At 41.9% G+C, this 19,655-nt stretch overlaps 1 protein-coding gene across 1 annotated transcript in view; it reads left to right on the forward strand.

The window, feature by feature from the left end:
* Nucleotides 1-19,655, forward strand: part of mmp11b (matrix metallopeptidase 11b) — a 39,677-nt gene that overhangs the window by 1,737 nt on the left and 18,285 nt on the right. The window contains exon 2 of the mRNA XM_029710186.1: nucleotides 16,942-17,246. Coding sequence (XP_029566046.1) covers nucleotides 16,942-17,246 — 305 coding nt within the window. The remainder of the gene's footprint in view (nucleotides 1-16,941; nucleotides 17,247-19,655) is intronic.

The raw sequence follows: 19,655 nt of genomic DNA on the forward strand, positions 1-19,655 counted from the left end.
GCTTGAACAGGAAAGTGGCGAGGCGGTCCATTTTGGACACATTTTGTAATCAAAGAGAAAGATGCCGGATTTACAATTCTGTGTTGAGTGACCGTTCAACGCGTATTTTCCCAGTCTTAGCTCGTTTTCCCGAGTTCCCAGTTGTCTTGAACTCACAGTTAGCCACTGATTCCTTCCCAAACCACTCATTGTTGGATTTGCGATTTCCAACTTGTTGTGTAATGTTTATGTCCAATGGCCGATTAGCACCAAGACGTTGTATCTCTAATTTCTCTTCATATGACAAAGATTGAAAAGGATTTGATTGTCGACTTGATTCATGATCAGTCCAATCAAAGCTCCTGTACATATAACCCGATTTGATGTCATTCTGTGGACAATGACCTTGAGCCTTCTTGGATGGGCACTTCTAATATAACTCTATTGCAGAACCCAAGGGGCAACATTTTTCGAGCTCTAACCTTAGAATTGGGAACGAGTACTGTCCCATGAGTGACAGAAAACGGAGCCAATCAGGCGCAACACTCTTTATTTTCTGCAGGCTAGCCCCACCACCACCACAGAAATCACTGAGCTTGGCTGAAACGCCTGCATTTTGGAGCTGCCTTACTCAAGAAAGCAAACAAGAGACCATGTTTGTATGCGGCTTTATCAACTCAATGACGTTTTATTTTTATTATTTTTTTTTTACATTGTTTGCAAACTGATATGTGACACATATTAATGCTAAAATAACAAGCAAAACAGGGAAGCCCCCCCCCCATTTTTGATTTTGTATTTACTTTTTTAACTAAAAGTGTGGGGCTCAAATGACAGATCGCCACTGCTTGCCATAGGTTTTGAAGTAGATTTAAGTGAAATTGTAACTTGGCCACTCAGGAACATTCATTGTCTTGGCCTTGTGTTTTAGGTAATTGTCCTGCTGAAAGTTGAATTAATCTCCCAGTGTCTGGTGGAAAGCAGACTGAACTAGGTTTTCCTCTAGGATTTTGCCTGTGCTTAGTTCCAATCTGTAAAAAAAATGTATCCTGAAAAACTCCCAGTCCTGAACAATAACAAGCATACCCATAACATGATGCAGCCACCACTATGCTTGAAAATATGGAGAGTGGTACTCAGTAATGTGTTGTATTGGATTTGACCCAAACATAACACTTTGTATTCAGGACAAAAAGGAAATTGCTTTGCCACATTTTTTCCAGTATTACTTTAGTGCCTTGCTGCAAACAGGATGCATGTTTTGGAATATTTTTATTCTATACAGGCTTCCTTCTTTTCACTTTGTCAATTAGGTTAGTATTGTTGAGTAACTAAAATGTTGTTGATCCATCCTCAGTTTTCTCCTATCACAGCCATTAAACTCTGTAACTGTTTTAAAGTGTCACGTGTGCTCCCTCTCCGGCCTCTAGGTCACCAGGCTGCTCGTTATGGCGCACACCTGTCACCATCGTTACGCGAATCAGAGCATTAAGACACTCACCTGGACTCCATCACCTCCTTGATTACCTGCCCTATATGTCACTCCCTTTGGTTCCTTCCCCAGGCGACATTGTTATGTCTGTGCGTTGTTCGTGTTTTCTTGTTCTGGATTATGTTACGTTTATTTTATAAAACCCTCACTCCCTGAACTTGCTTCCCGACTCCCAGCGCACACGTTACATAAAGTCACCATTAGTGAAATCCCGAGCGGTTTCCCTGGTCTTTGTAATTGAATCTTTGTTGGAAATTCACTGCTCAACTAAGGGACCTTACAGATAATTGTATGTGTGGGGTACAGAGATGAGGCAGTCATTCAAAAATCATGTTAAACACTTATTGCACACAGAGTCCATGCAACTTATGTGACTTGTGAATTTATTTTGGCGTGCCATAACAAAGGGGTGGAATACTTTTACATTTTTTAAAATCTTTATTTAACTAGACAAGTCAGTTAAGAACAAATTTTTATTTACAATGACGGCCAAACCTGGGCCGTCATTGGGCCAACGCTGGGCCAATTGTGCGCTGCCCTATGGAAGTCCCAATCACGTCTGGTTGTGATACAGCACAGGATTGAACCAGGGTCTGTAATGAACCCTCTAGCACTGAGATGCAGTGCCTTAGACATCTGCACCACTTGGGAGCCCTGGCTCAAGACATTTCAGCTTTTCATTTTTTATTCATTTGTAAAATGTTTGAAAAATATCATTCCATTTTTACATTATGGGATATTGTGTGTAGGCCAGTGACAAAAAACATCTAAATGTAATACATTTTAAATGCAGGCTTAACACAACAAAATGTGGAAAAAGTCAAGGGGTGTGAATACTTTCTGAAGGCACTGTATGCATGATCAATGTTTTTTATTATTTTTTATTATTGGCTGCATGTCAATCAACTGGCGCTGAAAAACCCTAATATGTTAAGCCCATCCTCTCTTGAAACATGGGTTTCAACTTAGGTTTCTTTTACACTTAAGTTATTTAGCACACACTCTTATCCAGAGCAATTTACAGGAGCAATTAGGATAAGATTAAGTGCCTTGCTCAAGGGCACATCGATTTTTCAACTAGTCGGTTCAGGGATTCAAACCAGTGACTTTTTAATTACTGGCCAACGCTCTTAACTGTTAGCCTAATTGCCGTCCCATTACCGCTAGATTTAGATATTCAGGCGAACATGTAATTTCTCTAAAAGGTGTGTGTGCCTATGTGTGTGTAGGAGGCTGAAGGTGACCAGAGTGGAATGTTGACAGAGCTTGTATGCCATTGTTGTAACGAGTGCGCTGAGAGTCGGGAAGCAAGTTCAGGGAGTTAGTGTTCTAAGAAATAAAAACAATGAACATGAAACAGAGTCAATAACACCTGAGGAAAGAACCAAGGGGAGTGACAGATATAGGGAAGATAATCAAGGAGGTGATGGAGTCCAGGTGAGTGTCATGAGGCGCAGGTGCGCGGGATAATCAGCAGCCTGATGACATAGAGGCCAGAGAGGGAGTATCCGTGACAATTGTATGAATATTTAGGATGCAACCTACTTTCTCTATGATTTGTAAGACCTTGACAGCCCTCAATCTTTCCAATTGGTGGACAGACATGACAAAGGAGAAGCCCTACACACAATGCTTGCCTCTTGGATACACATTTCAGATTAGCGCTGGGCTCTGCACAGTTGGCGACAGCATCAAGTGGCTCGTTGCTGAGAGAGAGCAAACATAAGGACTCTGATTTGTTTATATTGAAAGGGTGTGGGAGGGGTTTGGAATGCTTCAGACCATTCAGGTGAAAAATACTTATGTACTAGGGTCCGAACTCAAGTAAAAGTATGCACGCACCGGATAGGTGATGTGAAATGTGTTGTTTTACAGGATCAGCCATAGTAGTACGGTGCCGCTGGAGAAAATTAGGTTTAAGTGACTTGCTCAAGGACACATCAGCAAATTCTTCACATTGACAGCTCGGGTATTCAAACGAGTGACCTTTTAGTTACTTGCCAAATGCTGTATCCACTAGGCTACCTGCCGCCCGAGATAGTGTGTGTCAGTGGTGCATGCAGTCAATTTGTTCCCTGCTGTTGACAAAGCGCGAGAGAGGGAGATTATGCAGGCTGAGGCAAGTCATCTGGCATCTGGTGCAGGATAACAAACCCCTATGTCTGCTGACACAGGGAAAAGGGAAAGAACAAGATAGCTGCTGCGCTGAGAGAGCCGGCTCACCTCCGTTGTGTCTTCCATTGTGCCTTCTTCTCTATCACAACTTCCCTTTGTGCTGCCAAAAAAGGCACCCCCAAAAGCATCTGAGAGTGCAGTTGGTTGGAATCAAAGTGACTGTCAATAGTATAGTCGGTAGGGATACAGTTAAGTTGTTTTCATGCAAATATGACCACCAAATATAAAGCGAGATTTGCGTTCAAGTTTTCCTTGCATACCATGCACATACACTATAAATACAAAAGTATGTGGACACCCCTAGTGGATTTGGCTATTTAAGCCACACCCGTTGCTGACAGGTGTATAAAATCAAGCACACAGCCATGCAATCTCCATAGAAAACATTGGTAGTAGAATGGCGCCTTTACAACAAGTCAGTTTGTAAATCAGGCCTTCATGGTCGAATTGCTGCACAGAAACCACTACTAAATGACACCAATAAGAAGAAGAGACTTGCTTGGGCCAAGAAACATGAGTGATGGACATTAGATTGGTGGAAATCTGTCCTTTGGTCTGATGAGTCCAAATTTGGGATTTTTGGTTCCAACCGCCGTGTCTTTGTGAGATGTAGAGCAGGTGAACGGCTAATCTCTGCATGTGTGGTTCCCATCGTGAAGCACGGAGGAGGAGGTGTGATGGTGTGGGGTTGCTTTGCTGGTGACACTGTCAGTGATTTATTTAGAATTCAAGTCACACTTATCCAGCATGGCTACCACAGCATTCTGCAGCGATACGCCATCCCATCTGGTTTTAGCTTAGTGGGACTATCATTTGTTTTTCAACAGGACAATGACCCAACACACCTCCAGGCTGTGTAAGGGCCATTTCATCAAGAAGGAGAGTGATGGAAGGCTGCATCAGATGACCTGGCCTCTACAATCACCCGACCTCAACCAAATTGAGATGGTTTGGGATGAGTTGGACCACAGAGTGAAGGAAAAGCAGCCAACAAGTGCTCAGCGTATGTGGGAACTCCTTCAAGACTGTTGGAAAACTATTCCAGGTGAAGCTAGTTGAGAGAATGCCAAGAGTGGGCAAAGCTGTCATCAAGGCAAAGGGTGGCTACTTTGAAGTATCTAAAATATAAATATATTTTGATTTGTTTAACTCTTTTTTTGGTTACTACATGATTCATATGTGTTATTTCATAGTTTTGATGTCGTCACTATTATTCTACAATGTAGAAAAAGGTGAAGATAAAGAAAAAACATTTAATGAGTAGGTGTGTCCAAACCTTTGACTGGAACTGAATATATTTTAATATTTTACCCCCTTTTTGATCTTGTATCATCGCTGCAACTCCCCAATGGGCTCAGGAGAGGTGAAGGTTGAGCCATGCGTCCTCCAAAACATGACACCGGTTCTTTATGCCCACCCACACCAATTTGCTGGAGGAAACACTGTTCAACTGATGACCAAAGTCAGCCTGCAGGCACCTGGCCCGCCAGAGCGCGATGAGCCAAGTAAAGCCCCCCCGGATGACACTGGGCCATTTGTGCACCGACCTACGGGACTCCCGGTCACAGCTGGTTGTGACACAGCCTGGGATCAAACCCAGGTCTGCAGTGAAACCTCAAGCACTGTGATGCAATGCCTTAGAACACTGTGCCACTCGGGAGGCCCTAGCACCAGAATTGTTTGTTGGGAGCTTCATGAAATGTGTTTCCATGGCCGAGCAGCCGCAAATAAGCCTAAGATCACCATGCGCGTTGCCAAGCGTCGGCTGGAGTGGTGTAAAGCTCGCCACCCTTGGACTCTGGAGCAGTGGAAACGGGTTCTCTGGAGTGATGAATTATGCTTCACCATCTGGCAGTCCGACGGACAAATCTGGGTTTGGCGGGTGCCAGGAGAAAGCTACCTGCTCGAATGCATAGTGCCAACTGTAAAGTTTGGTGGAGGAGGAATAATGGTCTGGGGCTGTTTTTCATGGTTGGGCTAGGCCTCTTAGTTCCAGTGAAGGTACATCTTAACGCTACAGCATACAATTCAATTCTAGATGATTCTGTGCTTCCAACTTTGTGGCAAAAGTTTGGGAAAGGCCCTATCCTGTTTCAGCATACAGAAATGGTTTGTTGAGATCAGTGTAAAAGAACATGACTGGCCTGTACAGAGCCCTGACCTCAACCCCATTGAACACCTTTGGGATGAATTGGAATGCCGACTGCGAGCCAGGCCTAATCGCCCAACATCGGGGCCCGACCTCACTAATGCTCTTGTGGCTGAATGGAAGCTAGTCACCGCATCAATGTTCCAACATCTAGTGGAAAGCCTTCCCAGAAGAGTGGAGGCTGTTATAGCAGCAAAGGGGGGACCAACTCCATATTAATGCCCATGATTTTGGAATTATATGTTCGACAAACAGGTGTCCACAAACTTTTGGTCATGTAGTGTATGTTATAGTCTACAAACAGAGTGGGTACTTTCTTTTAAAATAACTTTGCTGATTTTGACTGAATGATAAACAGACAAAGGTTACCATGGCAAAGCATAGATTAACGGTTAGAGGGCAGTCACAGACATATGACTAATGGGGAGCATGCCGACGCTCCTTAAAAACCTGTCAATTGAGAAAGAAGTATGGTTGAAAGCAACGCTGGCAGCTCCGCTTTGAAATAAATGCTACTGAGAATTATCTAGTGGTATCTGAACATGTAGATGCTTGTGTAGATACTGTAATTTAAGCTCAGGAGGTGCTATACTGGAACTTGGCAAGTCTACATTCGTATCCCATCATTTTTCAGAGACTGAACCGTAAAGCTTGAGAGACTTCGTGAGATACTTACATGTATTTTACAATTCAAGTCATTGGAAGCAGGATAAGTAATTAAGTCAAAGTTCCAAAATGGGTCTGTTGGAGTAGTCTGACGTAGTGTGGCAACATAGACAGAACTGTGAGTTCACCAGAGAGCTCTTAAAATATTCCCTAAAGTTGTTGGAACGTTCACTCATGAGATGAATCTACACTACAGAATTAGTTTTGAAACCTTTTCGTTTTGAATTCTGTCATTGTTTCCTTTGAGACACACAGACTAGTTAGCCAGAACCCAATGTCTAAGTGGGAAACATTGATTTGACGATTTGAGGAATCTCTTCACCCCAAGCGAGACCTGCCATCAAAATACTTTTCCTAAGCAGTGGTCTTTGGTGTTGCAACCAATTCATTCTTCGCTAACAAAGCAACTTAGATACACCATTGTCAATGCCTCATTCTTTCTCTCATTTCCCATCATATTAAATCCTCATCCTCTTCCTGCTAAACCATTTCTTCACTCAGTGTAATCACTTATTTTGTGTGTACAACCTCTCAAGGCGTGCAGAATGCAGGTCTCTGGGGCTCGTTGTGTATAAATATTTATCCTCGATGGATTTCCTCCAGCATGCACATTCTTTATCTTTTTGGCCTACTTGTTATCTACCAAAGGGTGTCTGAGCTAGTGGGGATAGTGCTCATACAGTACATTCAGAAAGTATTCAGACACCTTGACTTTTTCCACATTTTGTTACGTTACAGCCTTATTCTAAAATGTATAAACATTTTCCCTCATCAATCTACACACAATACTACATAATGACAAAGCAAAAAAAGGTTTTTCAAAATGTTAGCAAATTTATTTAAAAACTGAAATATTACATTTACATAAGTATTCAGACCATTTACTCAGTACTTTGTTGAAGCATCTTTGGCAGCGATTACAGTCTCGAGTGTTCTTGGGTATGACGCTATAAGCTTGTCACACCGGTATTTGGAGAGTTTCTCCCTTTCTTCTCTGCAGATCCTCTCAAGCTCTGTCAGGTTGGATGGGGAGCGTTGCTGCACAGCTATTTTCATGTCTCTCCAGAAATATGTTTGATCGGGTTCAAGTCCGGGCTCTGGCTGGGCCACTCAAGGACATTCAGAGACTTGTCATGAAGCCACTCCTGAAATGTCTTGGCTGTGTGCTTAGGGTCGTTGTCCTGTTGGAAGGTGAACCTACGCCCAAGTCTGAGGTCCTAAGCGCTCTGGAGACAGGTATTCATCAAGGAACTCTCTTTGCTCTGTTCATCTTTCCCTCGATCCTGACTTGTCTCCCAGTCCATGCTGCTGAAAAACACCCCCACAGCGTGATGCCACCACCATGTTTCACCGTAGGGATGGTGCCAGGTTTCCTTGAAACGTGCCGCTTGGCATTCAGGCCACAGAGTTCAATATTGGTTTCATCTGACCAGAGGATCTTGTTTCTCATGGTTTGAGAGTCTTTAGGTGCCTTTTGGCAAACTCAAAGCGGGCTGTCACGTGCCTTTTATTGAGGAGTGGCTTCCTTCTGGCCACTCTACCATAAAGGCCTGATTGGTGGAGTGCTGCATAGATGGTTGTCCTTCTGAAAGGTTTTCCCATCTCTACAGAGGAACTCTAGAGCTCTGTCAGAGTGACCATCAGGTTCTTGGTCACCTCCCTGACCAAGACCCTTCTCCCCTGATTGCTCAGTTTGGCTCTGGGCGGAGTCTTGGTGGTTCCAAACTTATTCCATTTAAGAATGATGGAGGCCACGGTGTTCTTGGGGAACTTCAATGCTGCAGACATTTTTTGGTACCCTTCCCCAGATCTGTGCCTCTCCACGATCCTGTCTCGGAGCTCTACGGACAATTCCTTTGACCACGTGTTTTTTTTTTTCCTTCTCTGACATGTACTGTCAACTGTGGGACCTTATATAGACAGGTGTGTGCCTTTCCAAATCATGTCCAATCAATTGAATTTACCACGGGTGGACTCCAATCAAGTTGTAGAAACATCTCAAGTATGATCAATGGAAACAGGATGCACCTGAGCTCAATTTCGATTCTCATAGCAAAGGGTCTGAATTCTTATGTAAATAAGGTATGTGTGTGTGTTTTTTTTTTTTGTTGAATAAATTAGCACAAATTTCTAAAAACCTGTTTCCACGTCATTATGGGGTATTTTGTGTAGATTGCTGAGGATTTTTGGGGATTTTTAATCCATTTTAGAATAAGGCTGTAATGTAACAAAATGTGGAAAAAGTCAAGGGGTCTGAATACTTTCCGAAGGCACTGTATATATACTGTGTGCAGTATGTGCTCAGTATGTAGGAGGAAAGTAAATGTTGCGCCTTTTTCCTGTTTCAGGCGTGGATTTAGATGGAAGCCACAAAGGGTGCACTGAAAAGTCCAAGTACCTCAGCAGAAGCCTGTAACCGTCTTGGTTGGATGAAGCAGTTTTCCCCTACACTTTCTTCTAAGGAAGAAAGGCTACCTTCTAATCAGGGGTGAAAGTAGAATAAATGTTTTCCTGGTACCGACCTCCTAAATGTGCACACGCTTGCGCCAAACATTTTTATGGGCCTAATCATAGAATCACATATATAATCGCTATTAATTCAATAGCAACTCTGTGGGCCTAGTCGTAAAGATTTGTCATTTCACTTTTAAAATGTATTGTGCCATAAACACAGGCAGTCATGATGTTTTCATCTGATTATCAAACAATCACGTCAAAGGGCTCCTTTACTAGGCTACCTGCACACGTTAATCCACTCACAACATATTACCAGCCTCCAAACAGTGGTGAATGGAAAGAGACATCTGTTATTCAAAACACCACAAAATGTCATAACATTTGGCGATTGTCATTAGGTTAGCATTTATGCGTCCACTGCTGTCCTCGCGGGTCTCAGTGTCGGCCACTCATCGCTGCCTTGGCAAAATGTCTGTTTTTCTCGAAACCACGTCACATTTTGGATCGTAGGCTATACCACCCGTTTTCAAGTCCATTTGAAAATGTTTCATGCCTCTGACTGGTACGGCGTACCCCCACAATTTATTTTGCCAGGACGCCGTACCAGACCGTACCGCCTTACTTTCACCCCTTGGTTCTAATCTACAGTAAAGCAATCTTTAAATTTCAATTGGAGCCCGACCGATATATTGTCCGATAATTACAGCGATAAATGGGATGAAAAAAAGGAATCTCATGCTGATCTGAACACTTGCAACCATTCTCATGATATGTCATTATTGTCACAATGTAAGAAATCAACATAACGTTTTTTTGTTTTTTGTTGTTGTAAAATGGTATATCGGCAGATATATCGGTATCGGTAAGTTTTGTCCCCCATAAAATCATAATATGTATCGGACCCCATAAAACTATCAGTCGGGCTCTAGTTTCAATTGAAGACCAATTGTTTTCAGATTGGCATGGTAACAGCATCATAAGTCACTTTCATGACAAACTCCTTTGTTGTACACCAGACAGACATCCAGATGTTGTCTATGATCAGGATGAGAGGGAATTTTCTAACACCTGCTTCCCTCACTCCAGCTGTGTGTTCAGGGTATGAGGTAGGGATTGGGGGTGGGTAAGGTGGCGGTTTTTAGTGAATGACATAGACAAAAGCCCCTTTTATAGCAACACACGCCACCAGGGAGATTACCCCACAGAGCCATGGTCTGTAGGCGGGCACATTTTGTTGTCGTGTTTCACCGTTAGCTGTGGTTTGCCAAGGTGAGCAAGACACAGCTATCCAGAACTGTCCTGTAGGGACATGTCAGCTCTCTTTTCCTGGGTTTTTCCCCAGTTTCCATCTGACAGACTGCGGTTCTGTGTTGTTCGACCTCATTGGATCTTTAAGCCCGTTGTTGAAATGCAACCCAACATCCACCACCACATGCTTGACTAAAACCAGTCACTTAGTCAGTTCTATTGGACTACTGTTGATGCCAGTTCAGCTGATTTCATCAACCAATCTGTGTGCAGTATGATGTGGTGTTGCCCAGGGTTGGGCTTTATTCCATCTGAACTCAATTCATGTAAGAAATACATGTGCATACAGATCATGAATGGGGAAAAATGTGGAGCCATTTAGGGTTATGTCAAGTGTTGAGTCTAGACATGATGATGCAAGAACAGATCACTGACCAGTGACCACCATCCTACTAGAACAAAAAGTTACCACAGGCTACAAATCAATTAATTGGGTTTTGTATAATATCACAAAAATACCTTAATTCAAAACTAAAATGTTTGTGTAAAAGTAAATCTCCCTGAATATGTGAAATATTTTCCATTTTAGGTTGAGAATAAACTAAGGCAGTGTTTTCCAAATGGAGGGTTGGGACCTATTGTTTGGTCACAGTAAAAGCCTTTTAGGCTGTGGTTCAAAGTTGGGACTTGGCTACAAATGTGGTATTCTCAATGTTAAGTGAAGGAAAGTAAAGTAAGGATAGAAGTCAATAGGCTATAGTTGGGTGATGTCTCCAAAAAATCTCAGGCTATCACAGACCAAAACATTGCTCTCAGGTGATAAATACATCTGGTGTAAATCTGCCAGCGGCCAGCGGCATACAATGCTTCACATAGAATGGGGCAGTCCTCAGTTTTTATGGGGCAGACCTAGAGTTTGGCTTTCTCTCTTGCACAAGTACTATGTGTTCTCTAGTGTCTTAGTCAGTTGAGGCCTGTAAATGTAGCCTATTGTCTGCAAATCTGAACAATGACATATTGGGCCTTTCTTTGAAACTCACACCCAACTAAGAAAATCAAACCCATGCATCACTCCCTCACATAAGGATGACATCTGGTCCAATGTCACCTGTTTCTAATAAGCATGGAACTTGTAACTCCCATTGGACCAAAAAATATTTCAAGCTCTTGATGGTCCTGAGTTATGAGTAATTAATTAATCTGCGTGTGGTTGTTAGGAGCACACTGAATTAGAGGTCGACCGATTAATCGGAATGGCCGATTAATTAGGGCCGATTTCAAGTTTTCATAACAATCGGTAATCGGTATTTTTGGCCACCAATTTGCCGTTTTTTTTTTTTTTCTCACTTTTATTTAACTAGGCAAGTCAGATTAAGAACACATTCTTATTTTCAATGACGGCCTAGGAACGGGGGTTAACTGCCTTGTTCAGGGTGGATTCGGGGATTTGTTTTTGCAACCTTCTGGTTACTAGTACAACGCTCTAACCACCTGCCTTACATTGCACTCCATGAGGAGCCTGCATGGCAGGCTGACTACCTGTTACGCGAGGGCAGCAAGAAGCCAAGGGAAGTTGCTAGCTAGCATTAAACTTATCTTATAAAAAACTATCAATCTTAACATAATCACAAGTTAACTACACATGGTTGATGGTATTACTAGTTTATCTAACGTGTCCTGTGTTGCATATAATCGATGCGGTGCCTGTTAATTTCTCATCGAATCACAGCCTACTTCGACAAATGGGTGATGTTTTAACAAGCGCATTTGCGAAAAAAACCACTGTCGTTGCACCAATGTACCTAACCATAAACATCAATGCCTTTCTTTAAAATCAATACACAAGTATATATTTTTAAACCTGCATATTTAGTTAATATTGCCTGCTAACATGAAATTGTGTCACTGCTCTTGCGTTCATTGCCTGGCTCGTTGCGAACTAATTTGCCAGAATTGTACGTAATTATGACATACCATTGAAGGTTGTGCAATGTAACAGGAATATTTAGACTTAGGGATGCCACCCGTTAGATAAAATACGGACCGGTTCCGTATTTCACTGAAAGAAAAAAACGTTTTGTTTTCGAGATAATAGTTTCCGGATTCGACCATATTAATGACCTTAAGGCTCGTATTTCTGTGTGTTTATTATATTATAATTAAGTCTATGATTTGATAGAGCAGTCTGACTGAGCGGTGGTAGGCACCAGCAGGCTCGTAAGCATTCATTCAAACAGCAGCTCTTAGCAATGCATTGCGCTGTTTATGACTTCAAGTCTATCAACCCCCGAGATTAGGCTGGTGTAACCGATGTGAAATGGCTAGCTAGTTAGCGGGTGCGCGCTAATAGCGTTTCAAACGTCACTCGCTCTGAGACTTGGAGTAGTTGTTCCCCTTGCTCTGCATGGGTAACGCTGCTTCGAGGGTGGCTGTTGTCGATGTGTTCCTGGTTTGAGCCCAGGTAAGAGCGAGGAGAGGGACGGAAGCTATACTGTTACACTGGCAATACTAAAGTGCCTATAAGAACATCCAATAGTCAAAGGTATATGAAATACAAATCGTATAGAGAGTAATAGTCCTATAATTCCTATAATAACTACAACCTAAAACTTCTTACCTGGGAATATTGAAGACTCATGTTAAAAGGAACCACCAGCTTTCATATGTTCCCATGTTCTGAGCAAGGCACTTAAACGTTAGCTTTCTTACATGGCACATATTGCACTATGACTTTCTTCTCCAACACTTTGTTTTTGCATTATTTAAACCAAATTGAACATGTTTCATTATTTATTTGAGGCTTAATTGATTTTATTGATGTATTATATTTAAAATAAGTGTTCATTCAGTATTGTTGTAATTGTCATTATTACAAATAAAGGGGGAAAAAAATCGGCCGATTAATCGGTATCGTTTTTGGGGGGGGGGGGGGGGCCCTCCAATAATCGGTATTGGTATCGGCGTTGAAAAACCTTAATCGGTCGACATCTATACTGAATAGCTGACAACATGCCGGAGGGCTGTTTTCTTCTCATTAGATTTGGCCAAGTCTCACAAAGATGCTATTTTGGCTCAGCTGGTGAGTGGTTGTTCTCACCGTAGTTAGCATTTTTTCATCATGAATCTTGTTCTGGAGGCAGCTCTGCAGAGTGGTCACTAGCTGGCACAGCCACAATATCATAAAATCTGATTTTAAACCTAACCTTAACCACACTGCTAACCCTAATGCCTAACCCGAACCTTAAATTAAGACCAAAAAGCTAGTTTTTGTTTTCATACATTTTTACAATATAGTCAATTTTGACTTTACACCTGGCCTATCGAAGGGGAAATCACAAGACTCATGACAATAAACGTCAACCTGCGTTCTGCTTAGAGACTTTTTTGGCTACAGTTCATTGCATCAGCTAAACCCCAAAGGATCTGAACTCACTGTCTTGTCACGTTGAGTGGCAAAGCAAAAAATATATAGGCGGTCTATTAAATAGGTATTATGTTGTTTCTTTTTGGAATATTGGATGAAAAGTGAGCACCTGCCCTTGAATATTTTTGATGTTGCTTTCTCTTGCAGCATTCTTCAACACAGTATCTGCACTTTGATATTAGAGTAAAAGTGTCAAATGTTCAGGCTGCTGCACCGATACTATGGAGGCTCTAGTCTACAGCGCCTGGTTAAATTGTGTTTGAGAGCTTATTTTTACTCTCTAAATGGTTAAATGACTGAGAAATATATGTCATTGCAATAGTATACACTGCGTGCACAATTATTAGGCAAATTGTATTTCTCGGGATTCATTTAATTGTTGAACAAACACAATGCTCTCAGTCAATCCAAAATGTTATTGAACCTCAAACCTGAATGTTTAACAAGAGTTTTGTCTTTCTCAGGGAAATATATGTGTGCACATTTATTAGGCAACTATTAGTGTGCAGAATTATTAGGCAACTAAATTACAAAAATAATTTCTCTCAACTCACTTGTTTATTCTCAATTTTTAGAGTAAGTGTAACGGATAAGTAACACAAAATGACAATTATATAACATTTTTGGCCTTTCAAAAATATTCAGTGACCAATATAGCCACCCTTATTTTCAATACCTGCCATGAGCCTTCCATCCATGGAGTCTGTCAGTTTCTTGATCTGTTCACGATCAATTTTCGCTGAAGCAGCAACCACAGCCTCCCAAATGCTGTTCAAAAAGGTGTATTGTCTTCCATCACTGTAAATCTCACATTTGAGAAGGGCCCACAAGTTCTCAATAGGATTTAAGTCAGGTGAGGAAGGGGGCCAGGTCATTATTCAGGCATCTTTGAGGCCCTTGCTGGCTAGCCAAGCAGTGGAGTACTTGGATGCATGTGATGGAGCATTGTTCTGCATGAAGATCATGGCCTTCTAGAATGCTGAGGACTTTTTCCTGTACCACTGTTTGACGAAAGAATCTTCCAGAAACTGGCAGTAGGTTTAGGAGTTGAGTTTCAGTCCATCTTCAACCCGAAAAGGTCCGACTACCTCATCCTCAATGATAGCAGCCCATACCAGTACCCCTCCTTCACCTTGCTGGCACCTGACTCAAAGTGGTGTCCTGTGTCCATTACTGATCCAGCCACGGGCCCATCCATTTGGTCCATCAAGAGTCACTTTCATTTCATCTGTCCATAAAACTTTTGAAAAATCTGTCTTCAGGTATTTCTTTGCCCAATCTTGACGCTTCAACTTGTGAATCTTATTCAGTGGTGGTCTTGTTTCAGTCTTCTTGACCTTGGCCATGTCTCTAAGCACTTGACACCTTGTACTTCTGAACACTCCAGGTAGGTTGCAGTTCTGGAATACGGTGGCGCTGGAGGATAATGGGTTCCTGGTAGTTTGACGTTTAATTCTTCTCAAGTCTTTTGCAGTTAATTTGCGCCTTTTCTTCCCCATGCATTTTTTGCGCCCCAGTAGACTATTCGCAACAAAGTTTGAATGTCCGGTGGTCACACCTCAATAGTTTAGCTATTTAAAGAGTGTCTGAAAGGCATTTTACATTTGTGGCTTTTCATTGTCAGTTAAATGTCTTTTTTGGCCCATTTTACCTGAGGTAATGAAGCTGCCTAATAATTATGCACACCTTGATATAAGGTGTTATTCACTTTCGCCACACCCTCCCTCATTACACAAATACATATCACCTGAAAATGATTAAATCCAATAAGCATTCAAGTTTATATGGTTTGGAGTTCGAAAACGTGAATAGAAACAATGATAAGATCAGAATACTCACTTGCCTAATAATTGTGCATGCAGTGTATGTTGCCCACTCACTAACTATTATCTCAAATTAACATATTTAATTATTTAGCCATATTCAATTATTTTATATTGAGCAAATTTCCTTAATTTGGACAGTTTGTGTTACTACCTTACACAAGTTAGCATTTTCACCCCATAAATGACACATCCTTTTTACCTCAGATTGTTTATATTCATCACGATGACATAAGATCAATTGCTAAAATCCCTTGGCTGAATACAGTGTGCAATATCCTAAGTGGTGGAAAACTAGTGGTGGTGGAAAACTGTATTTTATTTTCCCATTTCTTCCCCCCAACTACCCGCCATTAAAGCTAGATAAGGAGGGCAATGATGCCTTTGCAGCCTGAACGGTGGGTGCTTTATGTACGAGCCAGCCTACATGGGACACGAGTGTATTACCAGTTGGGCACATAAATCCTAGACGATAGTGTAAATTTTGCGGCCACTATCGGCTGCCTAAGCTACTTACTAACCAAATTGGGGTTTCTTCCATACATCAAGGTTAGTGCCATTGTGATCAAACTTTTTTTTTTAAGATAGACATGAGATAAAATTGAATGGTTACAGAATTTACAGAATAACTTGAAGAGAGATAGGTGGGAAGGCTTCCTCATTCAAAGGCTGAAAAGCAGAAGTGTACCTGGTTACTTATTATGTTAGATCGTACAACTGATAGACATAAATGGGATTCCTCTCTTAATGTCCATCTGCAAGGTTTGGAATGATGAGTTTTAGCAAAGAAGGTAGTGTGTACTAGTCCCTGATCACAACATCCAAGTCTTTCAAGCCTTTGTGAAAATGCACCACTGCATCAAAGCCTCTCATGTTAGACTTTTAATGGCCATTTAAAAATAGCTTGTTCACAAATTACAGCTTTTAAAAGGTACCCTTAGGCTGTCGGACGCGGAAGCATTTTTAAGACCGTTAAAACAAGAAAGAAACTACAATTCACCCTATTTCACCTCTACAACTGTCATCCCCTCCCCCCATAGAAAAAAGCCAGAGAAGCAAAAGTTTCCAAACCTTCACAGCTGCTTTTTAGGAAACCAGTAAACTGTAATAAAGCGAAGCCAAAGATAGAGCAAGGATAAAGTGGTGAGAGGGTTCAGCCGTCCCCCCTTCCTCTGACCCCTCCCTGTCCTCCACCCTATCATCTCTCCACCCATTCAATTGACAGACCAATTCCCTCTAAATTCTCTGGAGGAAATTGACTAATAATGGCTTGGAGATTTATCTGGGTCCCGGAAGCCCAGCTCCTTCTGAGGTTCTCTATTAGAACGTTAAAGTAATGTACCATGCTGCCATTTACTGTGATGACAATGTCTTGCCATGCAGCTATCTAAAAACATGAATTCTATTTTCCATTTGATTTAGTTGAATGTCATTTTGTTGGTAGCCTAGATGTATGTGATTTTGTCAAAACAATAGCTTAATTTACATTCTTTGAATAGTACTTAGTTGCACATACCTCTTTTCACAGGGATGGCCTCAGAAGACTCACCCATATGGCCTGAAGAAGACGACAAGATTTGATCAAACTCAGGACACTCTGAAGGAACCATTGCACCTGTCGGGAGGTGTCTATCCAGAGACTGTGTTGCCATGGAATGGCACAGAATCGGTCTGGAATCGACCTCGCTGTGGTGTTCCAGACTATCCTACTCAGAAGCAAAGTGGCATCTCGGACTACCACATGCAGAAGGGGGGCACCTTTGGAGGAAAGCAGCGGCGGAAGCGCTTCGTTGTCTTTGGGGGGCGCTGGGACAAGACTGACCTCACCTACAAGTAAGGTTATTGTTCTTTGGTCGATCTAAACCAGGTATTCCCAAACTGGGGTATGCGTACCCCCAGGGGTACGCCAAATAAAAATGTGATTCACATAAAAAATAAATAATAATAATAATAGTATTTTAGGAAAAAAAAAAAAAAAAAATATCTTCACATTTTCAAACAGTACATTTATATTTTCCAACGGGGCTATACATTTGGGTGAGGTTTTTTTCCCGCCTGAGTAGCCTTGTTTCACTGCCAAAAATTAAATTAACCATCTAGTGTTCAGCGAAATAACAACACAATGTCAAACACAGGTAGCCTAGCCAAATAATTAACATCCAATCACATTAACTGTTACTCTCTCGCAGGAAACTTTCACTCTTGCGCAGATATTTAGAAACTAAACATGACTATTTGAGAAATAAGCCACAGGAGTTTTTTGAGCGAGAATAAAGACGACTTTCGAGTAGTAAGACATGTACAAAAGCAACAGATACCATTCATAAGAAGGGGCTAGGAGCGTCTTATGGTGAGCTACCGAGTGGCTAGGACAGACAAGCCCCATACTATTGTGGAGGACTTAATACTTCCTGCTGCCGCGGATATGGCTGGGACAATGTTTGGGGAAAAGGCCCAAAAAACTATACAGACAATGACTTCATCAAACAACACTGTTTCACGGCGCATCAGTGACATGGCTGGAGATGTTTTGAAAGAATTACTGCTTTGCATACAAGCCAGTGAATTCTATGCGTTACAGCTGGATGAGTCAACAGACGTGGCGGACCTGACACAGATCCTGGTATATGTCTGTTACGTTTATGGGGGGTCAATTGAGGAAGACATCCTCTTCTGCAAACTACTGGAAACCAGGGCAACATGAGAGGATATTTTTAAAGTACTGGACAGCTTTGTGACATCAAATGGACTTTGGTGGTCAAGATGTGTTGGTATCTGTACTGATGGTGCAAAAGCCATGACAGGGAGACATCATGGAGTGGTAACGCGCGTGCAAGCAGTTTCTCCCGACGCCACTTGGGTACACTGCAGCATCCACAGAGAGGCTCTTGCTGCCAAGGGAATGCCGGACAGCTTGAAAGATGTTTTGGACACTACAGTGAAAATGGTTAACTTTGTTAAAGCAAGGCCCCTTAACTCTCATGTATTTTCTGCATTATACAATGATATGGGCAGCGACCATGTAACGCTTTTACAACATACAGAAGTGCGCTGGTTATCAAGGGGCAAAGTATTGACATGTTTTTTTTTAAATTGAGAGACAAGCTTGAAGTTTTCTTTACTGACCATCATTTTCACTTGTCTGACCGCTTGCATGATGACGAGTTTCTCACACGGCTGGCCTGTCTGGGTGATGTTTCTTCTCGCCTGAATGATCTGAATCTAGGATTAAAGGGACTCTCCGCAACTATATTCAATGTGTAGGACAAAATTGAGGCTATGATTAAGAAGTTGGAGCTCTTTTCTGTCTGCATTAACAAGGACAACACACAGGTCTTTCCATCATTGTATGATTTTTTGTGTGCAAACGATATCAAGCTTACGGACAATGTCAAATGTGATATAACGAAGCACCTGAGTGAGCTGGGCAATTACGCAGGTACTTTCTGAAACGGACAACACAAACAACTGGATTCGTTATCCCTTTCATGCCCTGCCTCCAGTCCACTTACCGATATCTGAACCAGAGAGCCTCATCAAAATTGCAACAAGCGGTTCTGTGAAAATGTTATTTAATTAGAAGCCACTGCCAGATTTCTGGATAGGGCTGCGCTCAGAGTTTCTTGCCTTGGCAAATCTCGCTGTTAAGACACTGATGCCTTTTGCAACCACGTACCTATGTGAGAGTGGATTCTCAGCCCTCACTAGCCTGAAAACTAAATACAGGCACAGACTGTGTGGAAAATGATTTGACTGAGACTCTCTCCAATACAACCCAACATTGCAGAGTTATCTGCATCCTTTCAAGCACACCCTTCTCATTAACCTGTGGTGAGTGATTCACAATTGTTGATGAACAAATAAGGTTTTATATGTAAGATGGCTAAATAAAGAGCAAAATGATTGATTATTATTATATTTTCTGCCCTGGTCCCATAAGAGCTCTTCGTCACTTCCCATGAGCGGGGTTGTGACAAAAACTCACACTCATTCTTATGTTTAATAAATGTATCGCATAGTGTGTGTGTGGCAGGCTTACAATGATGGCAAAAACAACATTTGAGAGTGTGCTGACCCTGGTGCTAGAGAGGGGTACGCAGCTGGAGGTTGAATGTTTGAAGGGGTACAGGACTAAATATTTTTTTATTAGTATTTTTTATGTAAATCACATTTTTATTTGGTGTACCCCAGTTTGGGAATACCTGCTCTAGACATATCCATGCATTGCTTTTTCACTGGGAT

This window comes from Salmo trutta, chromosome 23, assembly GCF_901001165.1.
Source record: "Salmo trutta chromosome 23, fSalTru1.1, whole genome shotgun sequence".
Classification (NCBI taxonomy): Eukaryota; Metazoa; Chordata; class Actinopteri; order Salmoniformes; family Salmonidae; genus Salmo; species Salmo trutta.